General features: G+C 36.8%; 1 protein-coding gene across 3 annotated transcripts; it reads left to right on the top strand.

The window, feature by feature from the left end:
• The first annotated feature begins 1,417 nt into the window (after window positions 1-1,417).
• LOC133805426 (calmodulin-binding transcription activator 3) lies at window positions 1,418-18,372 on the top strand. Of its 3 annotated transcripts, XM_062243624.1 has the most exons (14): window positions 1,419-1,711; window positions 1,858-1,943; window positions 2,810-2,929; window positions 11,797-11,912; window positions 12,327-12,415; window positions 12,681-12,723; window positions 13,600-13,783; window positions 13,966-14,076; window positions 14,210-14,475; window positions 15,005-15,499; window positions 15,657-16,348; window positions 16,824-17,400; window positions 17,479-17,805; window positions 18,078-18,372. In XM_062243624.1, the coding sequence occupies exons 3-14, from the start codon at window positions 2,920-2,922 to the stop codon at window positions 18,189-18,191; spliced, it is 3,024 nt and encodes a 1,007-aa protein (XP_062099608.1). In that variant the 5' UTR covers window positions 1,419-1,711; window positions 1,858-1,943; window positions 2,810-2,919; the 3' UTR covers window positions 18,192-18,372. The 3 variants fall into 3 exon arrangements, with proteins under 3 accessions (XP_062099603.1, XP_062099608.1, XP_062099596.1); XM_062243619.1 differs by lacking the exon at window positions 1,858-1,943 and having other exon boundaries at window positions 1,418-1,711; window positions 15,050-15,499; XM_062243612.1 differs by lacking the exon at window positions 1,858-1,943.
• The last annotated feature ends 59 nt before the right edge of the window (window positions 18,373-18,431 follow it).

The following is an 18,431-nucleotide window of genomic DNA, read 5'->3' on the forward strand; positions in this document are numbered from 1 at the left end:
ATCTAGGTTCGGATTGGGCGGCTGGGGAGCCGAACTTCAAGTGTCGTCCTGGCCTATTGGTTGCTTGCCCAGCCGCTGCTGAACCTCAGGGTTCTGATCATCGGACATGGTGGCATGATGGGCCTCCTGCCCATCACGTTGATCTGCCTCGTTACCATGTCTTGAGCGAGTGACTACCATGGTTGGGTATTTGCGATAGCACCAATCTAACAGCCTCTCAATGAAAGCACCAAATTGTTGACGCGGTTTTTCGGCAACAGATAATTAATAGAATAAGGATAGGGATTAGTGCTAAATAATGAACCATAATAGATGAATGATCTCTTAGTAAAATGATAACACAAATACTTTTTTAGGTGGTTCAAAGGTTAAAATCATTCTAGTCCACCAGCCAATATTATTGATATCTCTCTGATCTTCTTTACAGGGTATTTCTTTACAAATTAGAATCCAATCCCTTGCAACTCCCAGGGTCTCCATATTTATAGGGAGAGGGCACTTAGGTGTTGGCAAGGGAGGTCATCCCGTGACCTTCTTACCCATCAGGTCACTTCTGTGACATTTATGATTAATTCCTAAAACCTGACATTGAAGTGTGGTCTAATCAATAGGTAAGGGGGATAATGGGCCGCACGGCCCAACCCAGCCATGGGTGCCTGAACACGCACGTTTATGCTGCGTGTCCGAGAATTCAGGGATGGATCAGACACGTGATGTCTGATATATGCACATTTACATTGCGTGATTGACTTTATAAAAGGTTAGAGGTGCCAACTCAAGCTCGTATCTCGAGCTTGATGTAGTCTTAGCTCGTGGTGTCCATACTTCTGACCCGACTCCTTAGTAATCTCATTAAGCCTTTGGTTACCTCGAGCTAAAGAGGTAGAACCTTGTAATAGCAGCTCCGGGTACGTGGCTTCCACGTGACTGATATAATTATGCCATTTCTCAGCTCGCTAATAGTCCGTGGATATATAGGGCGTACAAGTTTCGACGCGATTTTTTTTATAACTGTATATATTATAGTTATTTAAAACATCTTGTAAGTTTTCTAAAAATTCTAAATAATTTTCAGTGCCGAAAACTAGGTTTAAACATGATATTTTCCACGCGCATAAAAAAATTAGTCATATGTGCAACAACTTATTTTTAAACTAGTTTTCAACAGTGTAAATTATTCAAAATTTTCAAAAATTTACAAGATTGTCTAAATAACTATAATATATACTGTCATACAAAAAAATTACAAAAAAACTATTTACAAAAGAACCCACCTCTTTTTCACTTTATTTTATATTAAATTCAATTATATTATTAAATCAGCACAAATTTTCCTATTTATAAAAAGAGGAAGAAAAAAAAAAAGAAAAAAAATTACCCGTTATATACGTCAGGGTATAGAGGAAGAAAAAAGAATAAACCCGATATTTACGTCAACGAGACTGAACTTTGAAGTGATTGCCATTACAACAACAGTCGCTGTTCCACTTTGCCCCGCGACTTTCTTCTTCTTCCTCCTCAAATCATAATCTTCACTTTTTCAATTTACTCCTTCTCAACTCCCAATTCTCCCCCTTTTCACCTCTTCTGCTTCGATCAATTCCTTTTTCATTCTTGATTCGGTTATGTTTGCCTTTCATTTTCCTAAAATTACCACCCAATAACGAGTTCATGGCGGACAGCAGGCGCCTAGGTCTTGCTAACCAACTGGGTCTGTATTTCTTCTCCAGCTCTATTATTCTTTTTCATGCCTTTTCTTTTTGTTAGTTGCGTTCTCCTAGATCACCAACTGGGTCTGTTTTTTTATCCGTACTTATCCCCTTTTTCTGGGTTTTCTTTTCTTTGGGAATTTTAAAGTCTGTGGATGATTATCTTGATTCCATGCCAACATTTGTAAATGTAATGCTTCTTGTTGCTGTGCTGGGCTTCTTTGGGTTTAGTAGGTAATGAACTTTTGTTGTTCAATTTGTAGTAATTAGCTCTATCTTCTTAGTGATATTGGTCAATTAGCCTTGAGTTTGGTATGGGGTGTTTGTGGGTTTCGTAGCTTATTACTGATTTATGCTGGTCAGTGAATCCTTGTAAATGTCAAGAGCTTAATTTTGTTAAGAAAGATAAGCATGTATGATGTGTTTAACTATAAACTCTGTTAAAATTTAAGGTCATGCTACTGATGTTGAATGATGAGATTTTGTGAACTATGAGTCATACATGAAATTGTTAATGGTTGTTTTTGCCTTGTTATATAGATAAAACTAAGATGCTCCTATAGCTGTACTGAATAATATCTATGGAGTTAGTCTAGGCACTATTGTAATTTGCAAGTGGATTATTATGTCAGTCATCCCAAATTACTCTGCGATTATACTGTTTCTTTTGAAGTACAACCCAGCAAGCAAGCCATTTATGAAAGGGCTCTTCTTTGCAGCTCCATAGATCATGACAAATAAATGTAAATTACATTATAGGTTTTTAACACCTGCAGCAGAAAGTGGTAGCAAATAAAAGATATCATATTTGTAATGAACTATGATACTATCTTTTCTAATATACCTTTCATAAGACAAATTTTTTCACAAACCTAACATAAATGGTTCATAGATCTTTCTCTTGTCCATATTGCCATGCTTAGGGCAAGTTGTGTTACCTATGTCATGGTAATGCATATGCATGCCTGTATTCTGGCTTTCTTATTTGGCCTTAACACTGCTTTTCTTTCAAAGAGTTTTTTAGGCCCTAGTAATTAGTCAGCGATTTTATTGCTCCCTTTTGCAGAAATATTCAGTTATTATTGTATAATATGTTGCAGATATTGAGCAAATTCTCATTGAAGCACAACATCGATGGCTGCGCCCAGCTGAAATATGTGAAATTCTTCAGAATTATAAAAAGTTTCGCATTGCCCCAGAACCTGCAAATATGCCACCTAGTATGATTCTTAAAATGTGTTCTCCATGTGTATATTATGCATGCATGTGTGCGTACAATACATATTAATGTATGATGTTTTTACGTGTGTGTGTGTTTCTGCTATATGCATGTGTATGCATTTTCTAAATAAAAGTTTTATCATGTCGTTATGGATTTTATTGGTCTTTTAACACATCCTTGTTTCTTTCCCATGTGTTTATTTTTTGGGAAATGTGTATAATTTTTTTTTTTTGTGAAAACTAGGAGGACAAAATTATTTGTATTATTTATGTCTATAATTTACTACCTAGAGGCTAGAGCTGAGTATTTATAGGGTTTTTAACATACCAATCCCCTTTAATACAAAATAATTACAATAAATGAAATTACTATAAAATAGAAAACAAAACAATAAGGGGGAACTAAATAATAAAGAAACCAAATCAATAGGATTTGATTTCATAGCTATCAACACTCTCTCTCAAGTTGGATTGTAGATATTGATGAGTCAGCTTTTTTACTAGGAAATTAAATATTTTTTTTCAGATAATCCCTTGGTAAGAATATCTGCTAGTTGTTGGTCTGTGTGTACATACTCAATTTTTATAACCCCTTCATCAATTTTCTCCTTAATAGAGTGACGATCGACTTCCACGTGCTTTGTTCCGTCACGATGGACTAGGTTGTGAGCAATACTAATAGCACTCTGGCTGTCACAATAGAGCGGAACTGGGGCTTCATACTCAATCTTCAATTCTCCCAGTATTCTTTTTATCCATATTGCTCCGCACACTCCATGGGCCATGACTCTATATTCAGCTTCTGCACTGCTCCTTGCAACAACGGTGTGTTTCTTACTTCGCCATGTTACCAAGTTGCCCTACACTAAAGTATAGTAGCCAAATGTATATTTTCTATCATCAATCGAACTAGCCCAGTCTGCATCTGTGAATGCTTCGACTTTTCGTTCGAGAGTTTTCTTGAAAAATAACCCTTTGTCTGGTGTTCCCTTTAGATACCTCAAAACTCAATACACAACATTGAGATGACCTTGGTCATGCATATACTGACTCACTAGACTTGCATCAAAGACAATGTCTGTTCTAGTATGTGAAAGATAAATGAGCTTTCCAATTAACTGATGGTATCTTACTTTGTCAATTGGTACTCCTTTGAGCATTCAATCTTTGTTCTCAAGTTCGATTGGAGTTTTGCTAGCCTTACTATCTAGCATTCTAGTTTCTTTGAGGAGATCAAGAGTATACTTCCTTTGTAATACAGAAATACCTTTTTTACTCCTAGCAATTTCCATACCCAGAAAGTATTTCAGTGTTCCAAGATCCTTGACTTCAAACTCTTTTGCCAATAATTCTTTGATCAAATTCATCTCATTGTTATTATTTTCAACGACTATAATATCATCAACATATACAATCAAGATAGTCATGTCTATTTTTCTGGAGTGTTTGATGAAGAGTGTGGTCTGTTTGACCTTGTATGTAGCTGAGACCTTGACTACTGTTGAAAAATGATTGAACCATGCCCGAGGAGATTGTCTAAGGCCATTGTTGAGTTTGTAGACAATCTTGAGAGTTTCTTCAAATCCAGGAGGTTGTGCCATGTAGACCTCTTCTTCTAGTTCACCATTTAAGAAAGCATTTTTTTACATCTAACTGGTGTAATTCCCAATCCAAGTTGGCTGCTAGTGAGAGCAGGACTCTGGTAGTATTGAGTTTGGCAACTGGAGCGAAGATTTCAGTGTAGTCAATCCTATAGGTTTGTGTAAACCCCTTGCAACTAAACGTGCTTTGTACCTTTCGATAGATCCATTCGCATTATACTTGATAATGAATACCCATTTGCATCCTACCATTCTTTTGTCAGGTGGTAATTCCATTCGTTTCCAAGTCTCATTCTTTTTTAGAGCTCTCATCTCTTCATAAACAGCTACTCTCCATTCAGGAATCCCAAGTGCTTTTTTAATATTCCTAGGAATCACAACATCTGACAAGCCTGACAAGCTAGTAGAAGAAGCTTTAAAAGAAGATGACAATTTTGAATAAGAAATAAACTTGGAGATGGGATAGTGAGGGCAACACCTAGTTCCTTTTCTTAATGCTATATGAATGTCTAGATCAGATTCAATGTTTGAGTGGAGATTACCTGACACATTTGGTGGAGAAGGATCTACCATTGGATTGATCTCTTGACTGTGCTGAGGATTCATGACTTGGTTATTTCTTTGTTGTCTAGAATAAACACGCAACTCTTGTTGTTGGTTCAGAGGATGTGTGTATCTGTTTCATTTGACTCAGAGGACGGAGCAAGATCGTGTGAAGATTGATCTACTGAAGTTTGAGTTGAGTCTGGAAGTTGTGAAGACATTATAGATGAATTAAGAGGGATTTCTAACCCCGATGACCACTGAGCTTCGTGGTTTTGATTGTTCTCCCCCTAAATTGAAGTGGGAGAGAAGTATGGTGTGTTTTCAAAGAATGTGACATCTCGTGAGACATAAGTTCTCTTTGTAATAGGACAATAACACCGATATCCTTTCTGAGTAGGTGAGTAGCCAATGAATACAATTTTAATGGCTCTTGGGTCAATTTTGGTACGATCCCTAGGATGGACATGAACAAAGGCGATACAACCAAATGTCTTAACAAGAAGAGTGTTTGAAGACAGATGAGGATAGGAAGTAAGGAGAATAAAATATGGTGTCCTAAAACGAAGTGGTCGACTAGGAAGGCGATTAATGAGATAGGCAGCGGTCAGAATGACATCTCCCCAAAGGTACTTAGGAACATGCATAGTGAATATTAGGGCATGTGTCGATTCTAAGAGGTGTTCTTTCGTTCAGCAATGCCATTTTGTTGCGGGGTATCGACACAGGAACTTTGGTGAATAATGCCTTTTTGGGAAAGATAGGGTCCCAAGGCGGTATTGAAATATTCTGTGCCATTGTTCGTAATATACGAATAGATGTCTGAAATTATGTTTGAATCATAGTATGAAAATTTTGAAACACATTGTATGTGTCAGATTTGTGTTTGAGTAGGTATATCCGAGTGAGACTTGCGTGATCATCAGTAAATGTGATGAACCAACAATGACCGTGGGAAGTAGCGACTTTGGAAGGTCCCCATAGGTCACTCTGGATTAAAGAGAAAGGGTTGGTTGGTATATAATTTTTTTGAGGAAAAACAACTCGAGTATGCTTAGTCAATTGACATATATCACATTGCAGATATGTATAATTATTATTGAAAAATAATGATGGAAACATAAAGAATACGGAATGGAAGAAATAATCTTTATTATTTCAATATATTTTTCATCTATACAATAGGTATATTTATAGGGTTTATACAACTCATACCATAAATTATGGAATAAAATACATTAAACACAATTAAATACAAATCTTATAAATAAGGAAACTAAAAAATAATAGTTATAATCAAATCATAGGATTTGATTTCCTATTATCTGTCAACACTCCCCCTCAAGCTGGACTATAGTTATTGATGAGTCCAAACTTGTTTACTAGGAAATCAAATACTCATTCTGATAACCCTTTTGTGAGAATATCAACTAGCTGATGATCTATTTGGATATATTTAACGTTGATAATTCCTCCATCAATCTTCTCCTGAATAAAGGGATGATCCACTTTAACTTGTTTAGTTCTGTCATGATGTATAGGGTTATGGGCAATACTGATGGTAGACTGGTTATCACAATAAAGCTGAATTGAGGCTTCATACTCAATCTTCAATTCCTCCAATAGGCGTTTGATCCATATTGCTTCACACACTCCATGGGCCATAGCTCTATATTTTGCTTTCGTACTGCTTCTAGCAACCATTGTTTGCTTCTTACTTCGCCATGCTACCACATTGCCCCATACCACTGTACAATACCCAGATGTAAACTTTCTATCATCAACTGACCGTGCCCAGTCTGCATCTGTGAACACTTCAACTTTTCTTTCAATTGTCTTTTGGAAGAAAAGACCCTTCCCTAGAGTTTGCTTAAGATACCTCTGAATTCTATATACTGCACTGAGATGTCCTTGACACGGATCATGCATATATTGACTGACAAGACTTATTGCGAAGTCGATATCTGGTCTTGTGTGTGAGAGGTAGATTAACTTTCCTACTAGCTGTTGGTACCTTTTGTCAACTGGATTTCTTTCAAACATCCTCTTTTTGTCTCCAAGCTCAATTGGAGTTTTGCATGGCTTGCTTCCAAGCATACGTGTCTCCTTTAGAAGATCAAGAATATATTTTCTTTGGGACACAAAAATCTTCTTGCTTCTGGCAAATTCCATCCCCAGAACTCTTTTGCCAACATTTCTTTGATCAAATTCATCTCTTCGATGTTGTTACCAGTGACAATTATGTCATCAACATACACAATTAGCACTCACATTTTTCCCTTCCCAGAGTGTTTAATAAACAAAGTATGATCAGTCTGACCTTGCGTGTATCTAAGTCCCTTGACTTAAAAAAACTGTTGAACCATTCTCGAGATTGTTTCAAGCCATAGAGAAACTTGTTTAGCTTGCAGACTTTTGTTGTATCGGGAGATTTTTCAAATCCCGGGGGCCGACTCAAATACACTTCTTCTAAATCACCATTCAATAATGCATTCTTCACACCAAGCTGATGCAACTTCCAATCCAGGTTAACCGCAAGCGAGAGTAATACTATGATAGTGTTGAGTTTGGCATCTAGAGCAAAAGTTTGTGTAATCAATTTCGTAGGTTTGAGTAACACCCTTGAACGAGCTTTGTACCTCTCAATAGATTACATATTTGCACCCTATCACCTTCTTTCCTGGTGGCAATTTCACTAATTCCCAAATTCCATTCTGTTCAAGTGCTCTCATCTCTTCAAGAGCGGCTGTTTTCCATTGAGTACCAAGTGCTTCACCGATATTCCTGGGGATCACAACATCTGATAGACTAGAGGTAAAAGCTTTAAATGATGACGACAATTTTGAATAAGAAATAAATTGTGAAATAGGGTGTTGAGTGCAAGATCTAGTTCCCTTTCTCAATGCAATAGGAATATCTAGATCAGATGGAGGTTTAGAGAGTAGAGTACCTGAATCTTTTGAAAGCAGTGAATCTACCACCGGATTGGGCTCTTGAATGTGATGAGGATTCATGACTTGTTTATTCTTTCTAGAATACGCCTGTAGTTCAAATTGTTGGTCTTGAGGAGAAGGAGGTCCATCTTCGTGTGAGGGTTGATGTTCAGGCTCAGAAGAAGAGAAATGAGAGATTTTAGGCTCAAAAGAAGAGACTGGAGTGTTTTTAGGCTCAAAAGAGGAGGGGATTTTTCAGGCTTAGAAGAAGAGAAATGAGAGATTTCAGGCTCAGAAGAAGATAATGGAGTGTTTTTAGGCTCAGAAGAGAGAGCAGGGGATAGCGGTAATTCTAACACTTACAACCATTGAGCTTCTTGCTTGTGATGATTATGATGCTCCCCCTGAAGCAAGGTGAGAGTGAAGTAAGTAGTATTTTCGAAGAAGGTGACATCACGTGAGGTATGTGATTTTTTGGTGAGAGGATAATAACATCGATAGCCTTTCTGTGTAGGAGAATAACCCAAAAACAGTCTTAATGGCTTTAGGATCAAGTTTACCCCTATTTGGGGAGTGAATGTGGACAAAGGAAGTACAACAAAAAACTATGACTGGCAGAGTATTTGTGGACACATGAGGATGTAGATTTTGAAAAACAGAATATGGTGTTTTGATCTGAAGGGGTCGACTAGGAAGGCGATTAATGAGATAAGTAACAGTGAGGATAGCATCACTCCAAAGATATTTTGGAACATGCATAGTGAACATGAGAGAACTAGCAACTTCTAATAGGTGGCGATTTTTTTGCTCAGCCACTCCATTTTGTTGTGGTGCATCCACACAGGAGTTTTGATGAATAATCCCATGATGAAGGAGAAAGAGACTAAGAGTAGTATTTAAATATTCAATACCATTGTTAGTATGAAGTGTCTGAATAGATGTTTGAAACTGTGTTCGAATCATATGATGGAAGTTTTGAAAAACTTGACTAGTTTCAGACTTACGTTTAAGCAGCATAACCCAAGTGATATGTGTGTGATCATCAATGAATGTAATGAACAAACGCTTAGCATGAGAAGTAGTGACCTTTGAGGGACCCCAAATGTCACTATGAATAAGAGAAAAAAGACTGGAAGGTGCATACATTTTTTGAGGAAAGGAAACCTGTGTATGTTTGGCAAATTAACAAATATCACATTGAAAATCATAAGCATTTTTATGAATAAACAAAGATGGAAATAATTGTTTTAAATATAAGAAATTTGGATGCCCAAGTCGACAATGCCATAACACAATTCTTCAAGAAGTTAAATTAGAATCACATTTTGAAACATAGGAATTAGAAATAGAATTTGAATCTAAACGAAGTAGAGACGGTTGCTGTTTTATTTGAAGCTGCCATCAAAGAAATAAAGTCCGTTATGAATCCTAGCACTGCCAATCGTCCTCCCCGATGATAGATATTGAAAGTGACAAAAATTTGACACAAATTTAGCTAGGCAGCGATTACCAATAGTTAACTTATGAACAGAGATTAAATTGCATTTCAAGGAGGATACATAAAGAACTGATTTAAGATGTAAATTGGCAGACAATGTAATAGTGTCAATTCCTTCAATAGGAGAGTAAGAGTCATCTGCGATTTTGACACTAGATTTAGTGGAGCAGGGACAAATAAGAATCAAACTAGTGTGGTAAACCTGTCATGTGATCAGTTTCGTCGAAATCGATTATCTAGTGTCTAGAAAGTAGAAGAAAAATTACCAAAGTGTGCAGTCGAGATACTATGAGAGTTGGGAATAAACTTGGATTTTACAGAAGATGGATTAGGGATTGTGGGCCTAGATTTGATAGAAGCAATGGTGGACTGATTGTGGGCCTGAGGTTGGGCTTGGATTTGGGTAGGCCCACTGTTTTTGGAGAAAAACTAAGGATGATGGGTTTGGACTTGATAGGTGCAATGATGGGCTGATGTTGGGCTTGGATTTGTGCAGGCCCACTATTTGGAGAAGAGACTTCACTTGCCATCTTAGGGCTTCGGGACTTGAGGAGACAGAGATTTTGAGAACTTCCGGGGGCTGAGCAACTAAAGACAACGCCGGAGTGGAGTGACAGGGTTCGGACTGGTGCGACTGGAGAAGACACCGAAGAAAGTGAGATAGAGCTTCGCTTGGACGAATTGTCTGACTGGAGTAGGTGCCAAACAACTTTGCCAGAGTTCCTAGAACGTTGTCGAACTGGTTTGTCGGAGTGCCTGGAGCATCGCTGGACTGGTTCGCGACTGAAAGGAGGGACGACTTGAGTGGTACTGGTTCGCTAGTTCGGGACGTGCGATTGGAAGACTAACGTCGCCTAAGAGCTGAGGATCGACAGCAGGAGAAAATGGAGAAAAAATAAGGAGGGTGGTCAGGATCAAACCTTATGGCTCTGATACCATAAAGAATACGTTATGGAAGAAATTATCTTTATTATTTCAATATATTTTTCATCTATACAGCAGGTATAATAGATGTATAGTAGATATATTTATAGGGTTTATACAACTCATACTATAAATCACAGAACAAAATATAACAAACACAATTAAATACAAAACCTTTAAATAAGGAAACTAAAAAATAATAGCTATAGTCAAATCATAGGATTTGATTTCCTATTATCTGTCAACAAAACATAAAACTTAGATGTCTAAGTCGATAATGCCATAACATCTAGTGTTTAGAATAGAAACAGAGTTTAAAGTAGACACAGAAGTAGAAGATAAACTAGATAAACCAGGTTGTCGTACTATTGGTTGATGATTTTCAAAGAGACTTATGTGCCGATTGACATAGTCTGAGAAAAAACTGAGGATTACTGAGATGTGAGATGCGACAGGAACCTAAGGACGACAAGAACCTGAGGTGATGAGAAGAACCACAGATGAAGCAGGAAGCCCCGAGGAAGAAGACGCCTGAAAAGGTCATCGGAGGTTGTCACACGCCTACACGCGCCGGCGACGGCGACACGTGGGGCTCACGTGCGGCTCTACTGGGCACCGGACTCCGGCAAAATGCAAATCGGCGGCTGGGCTTCCTTCTTAGATCGGCAGTGTGAATAGAAGACCACTCCAAAATGATTTTCTAGGGTTGAAGTACCAAACCCTAATTTTTAAGAAAGGGCCGAGGAAAAAAAAATTGAACATGCTCTCTGATACCATGTGAAAACTACAAAGAAAAAATTATTCATATTATTTATGTATATAATTTACTACCTAGAGTTGAGTATATATAGGGTTTTTAACATATCAATCCCCTTTAATACAGAATAATTACAATAAGTAAAATTACTATAAAATAGGAAACAGACTGAACGATAACGGGAAACTAAATAATAAATAAACCAAATCAAATTTCATAACTGTCAACATTTTTCACTTAAAGTTTGTTTAGGTAAGGTAGGTTTTAAACCAAGTCTTGGAGGTACCAGGTTTTACCTTCTAAGCTAGGTGGCAACAGAAGTCTATTTACAATTTAAACCATGGTACATTAGTAGCTGTTTAGTTATTCCTGATAAAATATTGTTGGTCTTTGAGACTTCTTAGTCATTATTCCATAGTATTGTTTCACTGAAACCATTCAAATTTTAAGAAAATAAAATTTCCGATATTTTCAATTTTGCCTCCAAGTTTATCTTGCTGCATGGAATTTTTGAAGCTTTTACATATGCCAAAATCTGGATATTCCTATTTTTTTTTCATTGAGCATATATCAGAAAATATCTTGGCCTGATACTTGCTGTTTTTTTCAGATGGTTCACTTTTTCTTTTTGATCGGAAAGTACTGAGGTATTTCAGAAAAGATGGACATAACTGGAGGAAGAAAAAGGATGGAAAGACAGTGAAGGAAGCTCATGAAAGGCTCAAGGTAAGCATCAGCAATGTTTAGTTTTAGTTTGTGGAAATTATGTATGCATATTTATGTAGGTTTTGTTTGTAATTGAATAATTATTCTATTCGTGTAGTGTAGATATGTTTTTGTGAGTGCTTGCATACATGCTGACCACATTGCTCATAGTCCTAGCATTAAGTGAAGCAGTTTTTTAAACTATCTATTTATATATAATAAGAACATGAAAACAAGTCATTAGTAGCTGCTGCAGTTGTCTTTTTAGCTGCATGATCCATGGACTTTAAGGTGACATAAACCACTTATGGTTTCTTTGCCTTTTCTTTTTCTATTTTCTTTTTGTGGGTGGATGAGCAAAATTTCCCAGTTTCTCACTCGAGAAGTTGTTGTGAAATTAATTTTCACTTGATAATTAAATTTAAACCTTGTCAGGCTGGAAGCATTGATGTGCTGCATTGTTATTATGCTCATGGAGAAGAAAATGAAAATTTCCAACGGCGCAGTTATTGGATGCTTGAAGAGTGAGTTTGTTTAAGCTTATGTGCTCATCTGTCAGTTTTTCTCTGTCATGTTTCATTGACTGAATGCTTATTAGTTCAATTTTCTTAATATAGTTTTTTATGCACTAAATTTTATACATCATTATTTTTAATTATTGAGAAATTCTCTTCAGATATTGCTAAAGTTTGAAGTGTTTCTCCGTCTCACTCTCATTCACACACCTGTTAATTAAGGTTTCTATTTTTTTGTTTTTTAAAGTATGAAACCTAATCAATTGCCTTGCAGGGATCTTTCACACATAGTTCTTGTTCACTATCGGGAAGTGAAGGTAATGATTCATTCCGTTATTGATTATTATTCATTTTTAATTTGTCAATTATGCATGTGATTTCTAGTTTAAAATCAGATAAAGCTTAAAAGTGAAAGTGTGAAATTTAAGTAGTTTTTCCTTTTTCCTCCTTATGTTGTTTCCTCATTTCCTATAATATGCCAGTACACACAATTACATGCTGCATTCAGAGTGAAGAAAACAAAACTGTATATCCCTTTCAATACAGATTTTATATGGTCAATGATTCATATTCTGATTATATTTCCCTATGCACATGAATTTGATTGTTTTCATAAAGCTACAAATATTGTAATTCTAAAAATAAATGGAAGAGGACAAAGAGTCCTTAATACAAAGATAGAAAAGCTATTTGAGAAATGGAGGAAACAAAATATGCATTTTTTAGCTTAGAAAAACCAGAGGGAAAAGGAATGATTACCTTCTAACTTTTCTGAAGAAGAAGCACAGTTGGAAGTTGTAAATATTGGCCTGAGTTCTTATCCTTGATTTCTCTTCTGGGATATATTGGTTTAGGTGAAATGATAATTTGTACACTGTGATTAGAATGATAAATTATTTGCGACTCAGAGATGAAGGTGTTGCTAACTAGCAATCGAACTTTGAAATTTTATAAGGTGCTGAAACGAAGATGAGTAATAACTCATGCATTGCTTGGAGTTGAATAAAATTTGTGTTGTCATTTTCTCTCTCCATTTCTCTCTAGGATGCTTGTACATTTTATTTTCCTGTGCTAGATATATATCAGGTTTTATGTAAATAATTGATAGTGATAGTGCCTGCTTTACATGGAATTTTATTTTACCTTAAAATCTTTACACACTGGGTTTTATAATTGTTTTTACAACTTTATAGGGCAATAGGACAAATTATAACAGAATAAAAGAGACTGAAGAAGCTGATACGGCACCCAGTTCTGAGATTGATAGCCCTGCTTCATCTAGCATTCCTCCAAATAGCTACCAAATGCTTTCACAAACTACAGATACAACAAGTTTAAACAGTGCTCAGGCATCAGAATATGAAGATGCCGAATCAGGTTCTTATGTATTTTTCTTTTACACATGTATGCATTTGTGTGAATTGCTCATTTGTCAAATCTGGAAGGTCTACTCAAGGTTCTATTTTTATGTATGCTTTGACTGTTATTTTTCGGAACTTTCCTTCTTCTCCATGCTAATCCACTGTTCAGTATTCTCATTTTCATCTCACAATTTGCAGCATATAACCAAGCGAGTTCTAGATTGCACCCTTTTCTAGAATTACAACAGCCTTTTGCAGAAAAGATTGATGCGGGAATCAATGATGCATACTATCCAGTGTCATTTTCAAGTAAACTTTCTTTCTCTTTGTTTTCAGTCCATTATTTAGAATTAGGCCTTGTTGATGTGGGTGCATTGGAGTAGCCATTTTGCGCATGACATGAATAATGGATTTACTAACTTTCATGCGCTACTGACAACAGATAATAATCAAGAGAAACTGTCAGCCATTCCTGGAATGGATAGCAGTGCTGGAGTTTCTTCTGATCACCCTAAGAACTTGGACTTTCCAGCATGGGATAATACACTGGGAAATAATGCTGCCAGCATTCATTTGCCTTTTCAGCCAGCATTTTCTGCAACACAATCTAATAACTTAACAGCTATTCAGAAGCAAGAACAAGAGCCTTTTGAGCAGCTTTTCACTAATGGTTTTGGTAAACACCCACAGATCCAAGAAGAGTGGCAGGTACAGAAGAATAGTTAATTCTGTAATGAATTGTCAATAACAAATTTCCATTTGTTAGATGAGACGGCTATGGTAAAAGGTTTGCTAAAATCCTAATTTCATTTAGGCTACTGAAAATACTTAGGACGATAATGTAATTCATTACGTGCCCCAACCTTATAGTTTCCGTTTTCTTGAAGTTTATATTCCTATAGCAGTGTCAATGATCATGACAATTTAGGTCGATTTCTTCAAAGTGCAAAATTTAGAGTATCTGGTTGTCATTTTTCCATTACATTTCTCCTTAATCACCTTAGACTATGGCTGGGTTCTTTCTTATCATATGAAGTACACCATGATTGCAGATTGTATAAGTTGGTTACATGTAAATTAAATTATCAATTTTACTTTTTATTCGGATGGATAGTTGCATTTTAATTTTGTGGAAATTATATTTAGTTGTTTCTGCCATTTAACATAAACAGTACAGCTACTTCCGTCTTTAGATTCCATTCATCTATGTTCGTGTTTTAATTTGCACAATTAACAGGCTTCTGAAGGTAATTCTCGCTTACCTAAGTGGCCTGTGGATCAGACTTTGCTTACAGGTTCAGATAATAATCTCACCTTTAGATATCAAAGTGAAGTAGCCAGTGGTGACGAGTTACTTAAAGTCCATCGTGGAAACGCTGAGCATGATGATTTTGTAAAACCAGTTTCAAAGAGTAACATGAACCTGGAGGAGAAGCCCTACATTTCTGGTATGAAACAGCCTTTGTTAGATGGATCCTTTGCTGAAGAAGGTTTAAAGAAGCTTGACAGTTTTAACCGATGGATGAGTAAGGAACTTGGTGATGTCAATGAGTCACATATGCAGACTACTTCTAGAGCCTACTGGGACAGTGTTGAAAGTGACACTTGTGTTGATGATTCCAGTCAAGTACGTCTGGATAACTATGTCCTTAGTCCCTCTCTCTCACAGGAGCAGCTTTTTAGCATTATAGATTTCTCACCAAACTGGGCTTATGAAAGTTCGGAAGTCAAGGTACCAATCAGAAGTCATATAAACTGCAGTTTGAATGTATTTTTATCAGAAAAGAACCAAGGGTTCCAAAACATCTATGTACAACTTGTATAGGGTTGATGTACTTTTATCTGCAATTAGTTGCTGACCCTTTTCTTTTTCCTCACAACTTGTATAGGTTTTAATCACTGGAAGATTCTTGAAGGTTGACCAAGCAGAAATGAATAAATGGTCATGTATGTTTGGAGAAGTAGAAGTTCCTGCTGAGATTATTGCAGAAGGTGTTCTCCGTTGCAATGCTCCCATACATAAGGTTGGGAGGGTTCCATTTTATGTGACGTGTTCCAATAGGTTAGCATGTAGTGAAGTGCGAGAGTTTGAATATCGATTAAACGAAGCGCGAGATGTGCAAACTAAATATAATCAAAGTGGTTGCACAAATGAAATACTCAAACTGCGATTTGGAAAATTAATGTCTCTGACCTCTACCTCTTCAAATGCTAACCCTGTAAATCTAGCTGAAATGTCCCAGTTGAGCAATAAAATCAGTTCCTTGCTGAAAGAGGATCAAGATGAATGGGATCAGATGTTCAGATTAACTTCTGAAGAAAACTTCTCTGTGGAAAGAGTACAGGAGCAGCTACATCAAAAGCTACTGAAAGAGAAGTTGCACGAATGGCTCCTACATAAGGTGGCTGAAGGTGGCAAAGGCCCTAGCTTGCTAGATGAGGGTGGTCAAGGTGTGCTACATTTTGCAGCAGCTCTTGGCTATGATTGGGCTTTAGAACCTACAATAGTTGCAGGTGTAAGTGTAAATTTCCGTGATGCAAATGGATGGACGGCACTTCATTGGGCAGCATTTTGTGGCAGGTGAGTACTTAAGTTTTTATTATGTGTTCCCTCAAAGTGATATTTGCTTCTGGTTATAGACCTTTTTTTTTCCCTCTCCCACACTCAAGCAAACAGTATTTACACTTGTGTGGTTCATCGGCATTCTGACTTTTTCAATATAAACAAGTACAAATTTGTGTATAGAAAAAATAAGAGAACAAATTTACATTGGCTCCTTGCCTAACTCTTCATATTTAAAGAACAAGAATCTATAGCAATTGCTATGTAGGTGGGAGGGAGTTGAAGCATAGATCTGTCCGTTGGAGATAGCCGTTACAATTCAGATGTATACATGCTGTTAATAAAACTACTTAATCTTGCATTATATTTCATGATTCAAGAAAAAGCATTTGAACTGGATAATATCTGGTTTAGATAATTAAGAAAATCATTTTACTGGTATATGTTGAAATTAGAAAATGATAACTTTCACCTTCTCTTTCCTTTTAACCAGAGAACGAACCGTTGCCTCCCTCATCTCCCTTGGTGCAGCTCCTGGATTGTTAACTGATCCAAGTCCTAAATACCCCTCCGGTAAAACACCTGCTGATCTAGCTTCTGACAATGGACATAAAGGAATTTCTGGTTATTTAGCGGAATCTGCATTAAGTGCGCACCTTAAATGTCTTGATCTGGATGCCAAGGCAGGCAAAACAACAGACACATCAATTCTGAATGCAGTGCAAACAGTTTCGGAAAGAACAGCTACTCCTATAAAAGATGGTGATCCTGATCGACTGTCTCTGAAGGATTCATTAGCTGCTGTGTGCAATGCTACCCAAGCTGCTGCTCGAATTCATCAAGTTTTCCGGGTGCAATCATTCCAAAGGAAGCAGTTGGAAGAATTCAGTGATGATAAATTTGGATTGTCAGATGAGCATGCACTATCTCTTATTGCAGTTAAGGCTCAGAAAAGTGGACGACAGAATGATGATGTGAATGCTGCTGCAATTAGAATACAAAATAAGTTCCGTGGCTGGAAGGGTCGAAAAGATTTTTTAAATATGCGGCAGCACGTTGTCAAAATTCAGGTAAATGCTTCTGTATTCTCCGCAGTTATTGATTCTTAACATCCATGACTTCTAACTTTTTAGCTCTCATGGTAAAAGGCCCATGTAAGAGGCCACCAGGTCAGGAAAAACTATAAGAAGTTTGTCTGGTCTGTGGGAATAGTAGAGAAGATTATCTTGCGTTGGAGACGAAAAGGAAGTGGTTTACGTGGGTTCAAGTCTGAACCAGTGGTTGAAGTTCCAAGCATTCAGGACCAGTCATCCTCCAAGGATGATGATTATGATTTCCTCAAAGAAGGAAGGAAACAATCAGAGCAAAGAATGCAAAAAGCACTTGCTCGCGTGAAGTCAATGGTTCAATACCCTGAGGCGAGAAATCAATATCGGAGGCTGCTAAATGTCGTTACTGAGATACAGGAAAAGAAGGTAATGCGTGTCTTTTGGCCAGTAGGGTTTGTACTGTTCTCTGCTTTGTTTATTTTTTTTTCCTGATATGTATTTATCTTTTGAAAGAGTACTGAATTTACTGGCTTTAGTGGATAATTCATGGGATTGCTTGCAAGATCCCATCATAACAAGCTGAGCCTATCTTGGAAGTTATTGATCAAAAAGGAAGTACTAAAGGGCTTACTTGGAACCTTTTGCTCCATTAGAATGTGAATTTTGATTTTTGAACTGGTCATGTTGTTTATCTACAGGTTCCATATGATGACGTTATGTATACAGAAGGAACAGTTGATTTCGAAGACGACCTTATCGATATTGAAGCATTGTTAGAGGACGACACTTATATGCCTACAGCAACGCAATAGTGAACCTTCAATTAATCTTTCCCTTGTAAAAAAAGTATCTAGTAGTAGTATTTATGTTAGATTGACATGATACTATAATACCAGTACTGATAAGATTCTCATGTATTATTTACTTAACCAATTCTTTCAACTCATTCCTAAATGCATCGTATAATATAATTTTATTTACCCTTTACCAAAAGCTGAATGGTTTTTGTCTTTAAACATGATCCTGATCGCCTCGGTTTTCCATAACAGATT

This window comes from Humulus lupulus, chromosome 1 (genome assembly GCF_963169125.1).
Source record: "Humulus lupulus chromosome 1, drHumLupu1.1, whole genome shotgun sequence".
NCBI lineage: Eukaryota > Viridiplantae > Streptophyta > Magnoliopsida > Rosales > Cannabaceae > Humulus > Humulus lupulus.

What these genes read in the sequence shown, in the direction of transcription:
- LOC133805426 (XM_062243612.1), top strand. Translation starts at nt 1,672, where the DNA reads ATGGCGGACAGCAGGCGCCTAGGTCTTGCTAACCAACTGG. An exon ending in ATATGAAGATGCCGAATCAG is followed by an intron (nt 13,784 to 13,965) that starts GTTCTTATGTAT and finishes CACAATTTGCAG; the next exon opens with CATATAACCAAGCGAGTTCT. An exon ending in AGCACGTTGTCAAAATTCAG is followed by an intron (nt 17,401 to 17,478) that starts GTAAATGCTTCT and finishes TCATGGTAAAAG; the next exon opens with GCCCATGTAAGAGGCCACCA.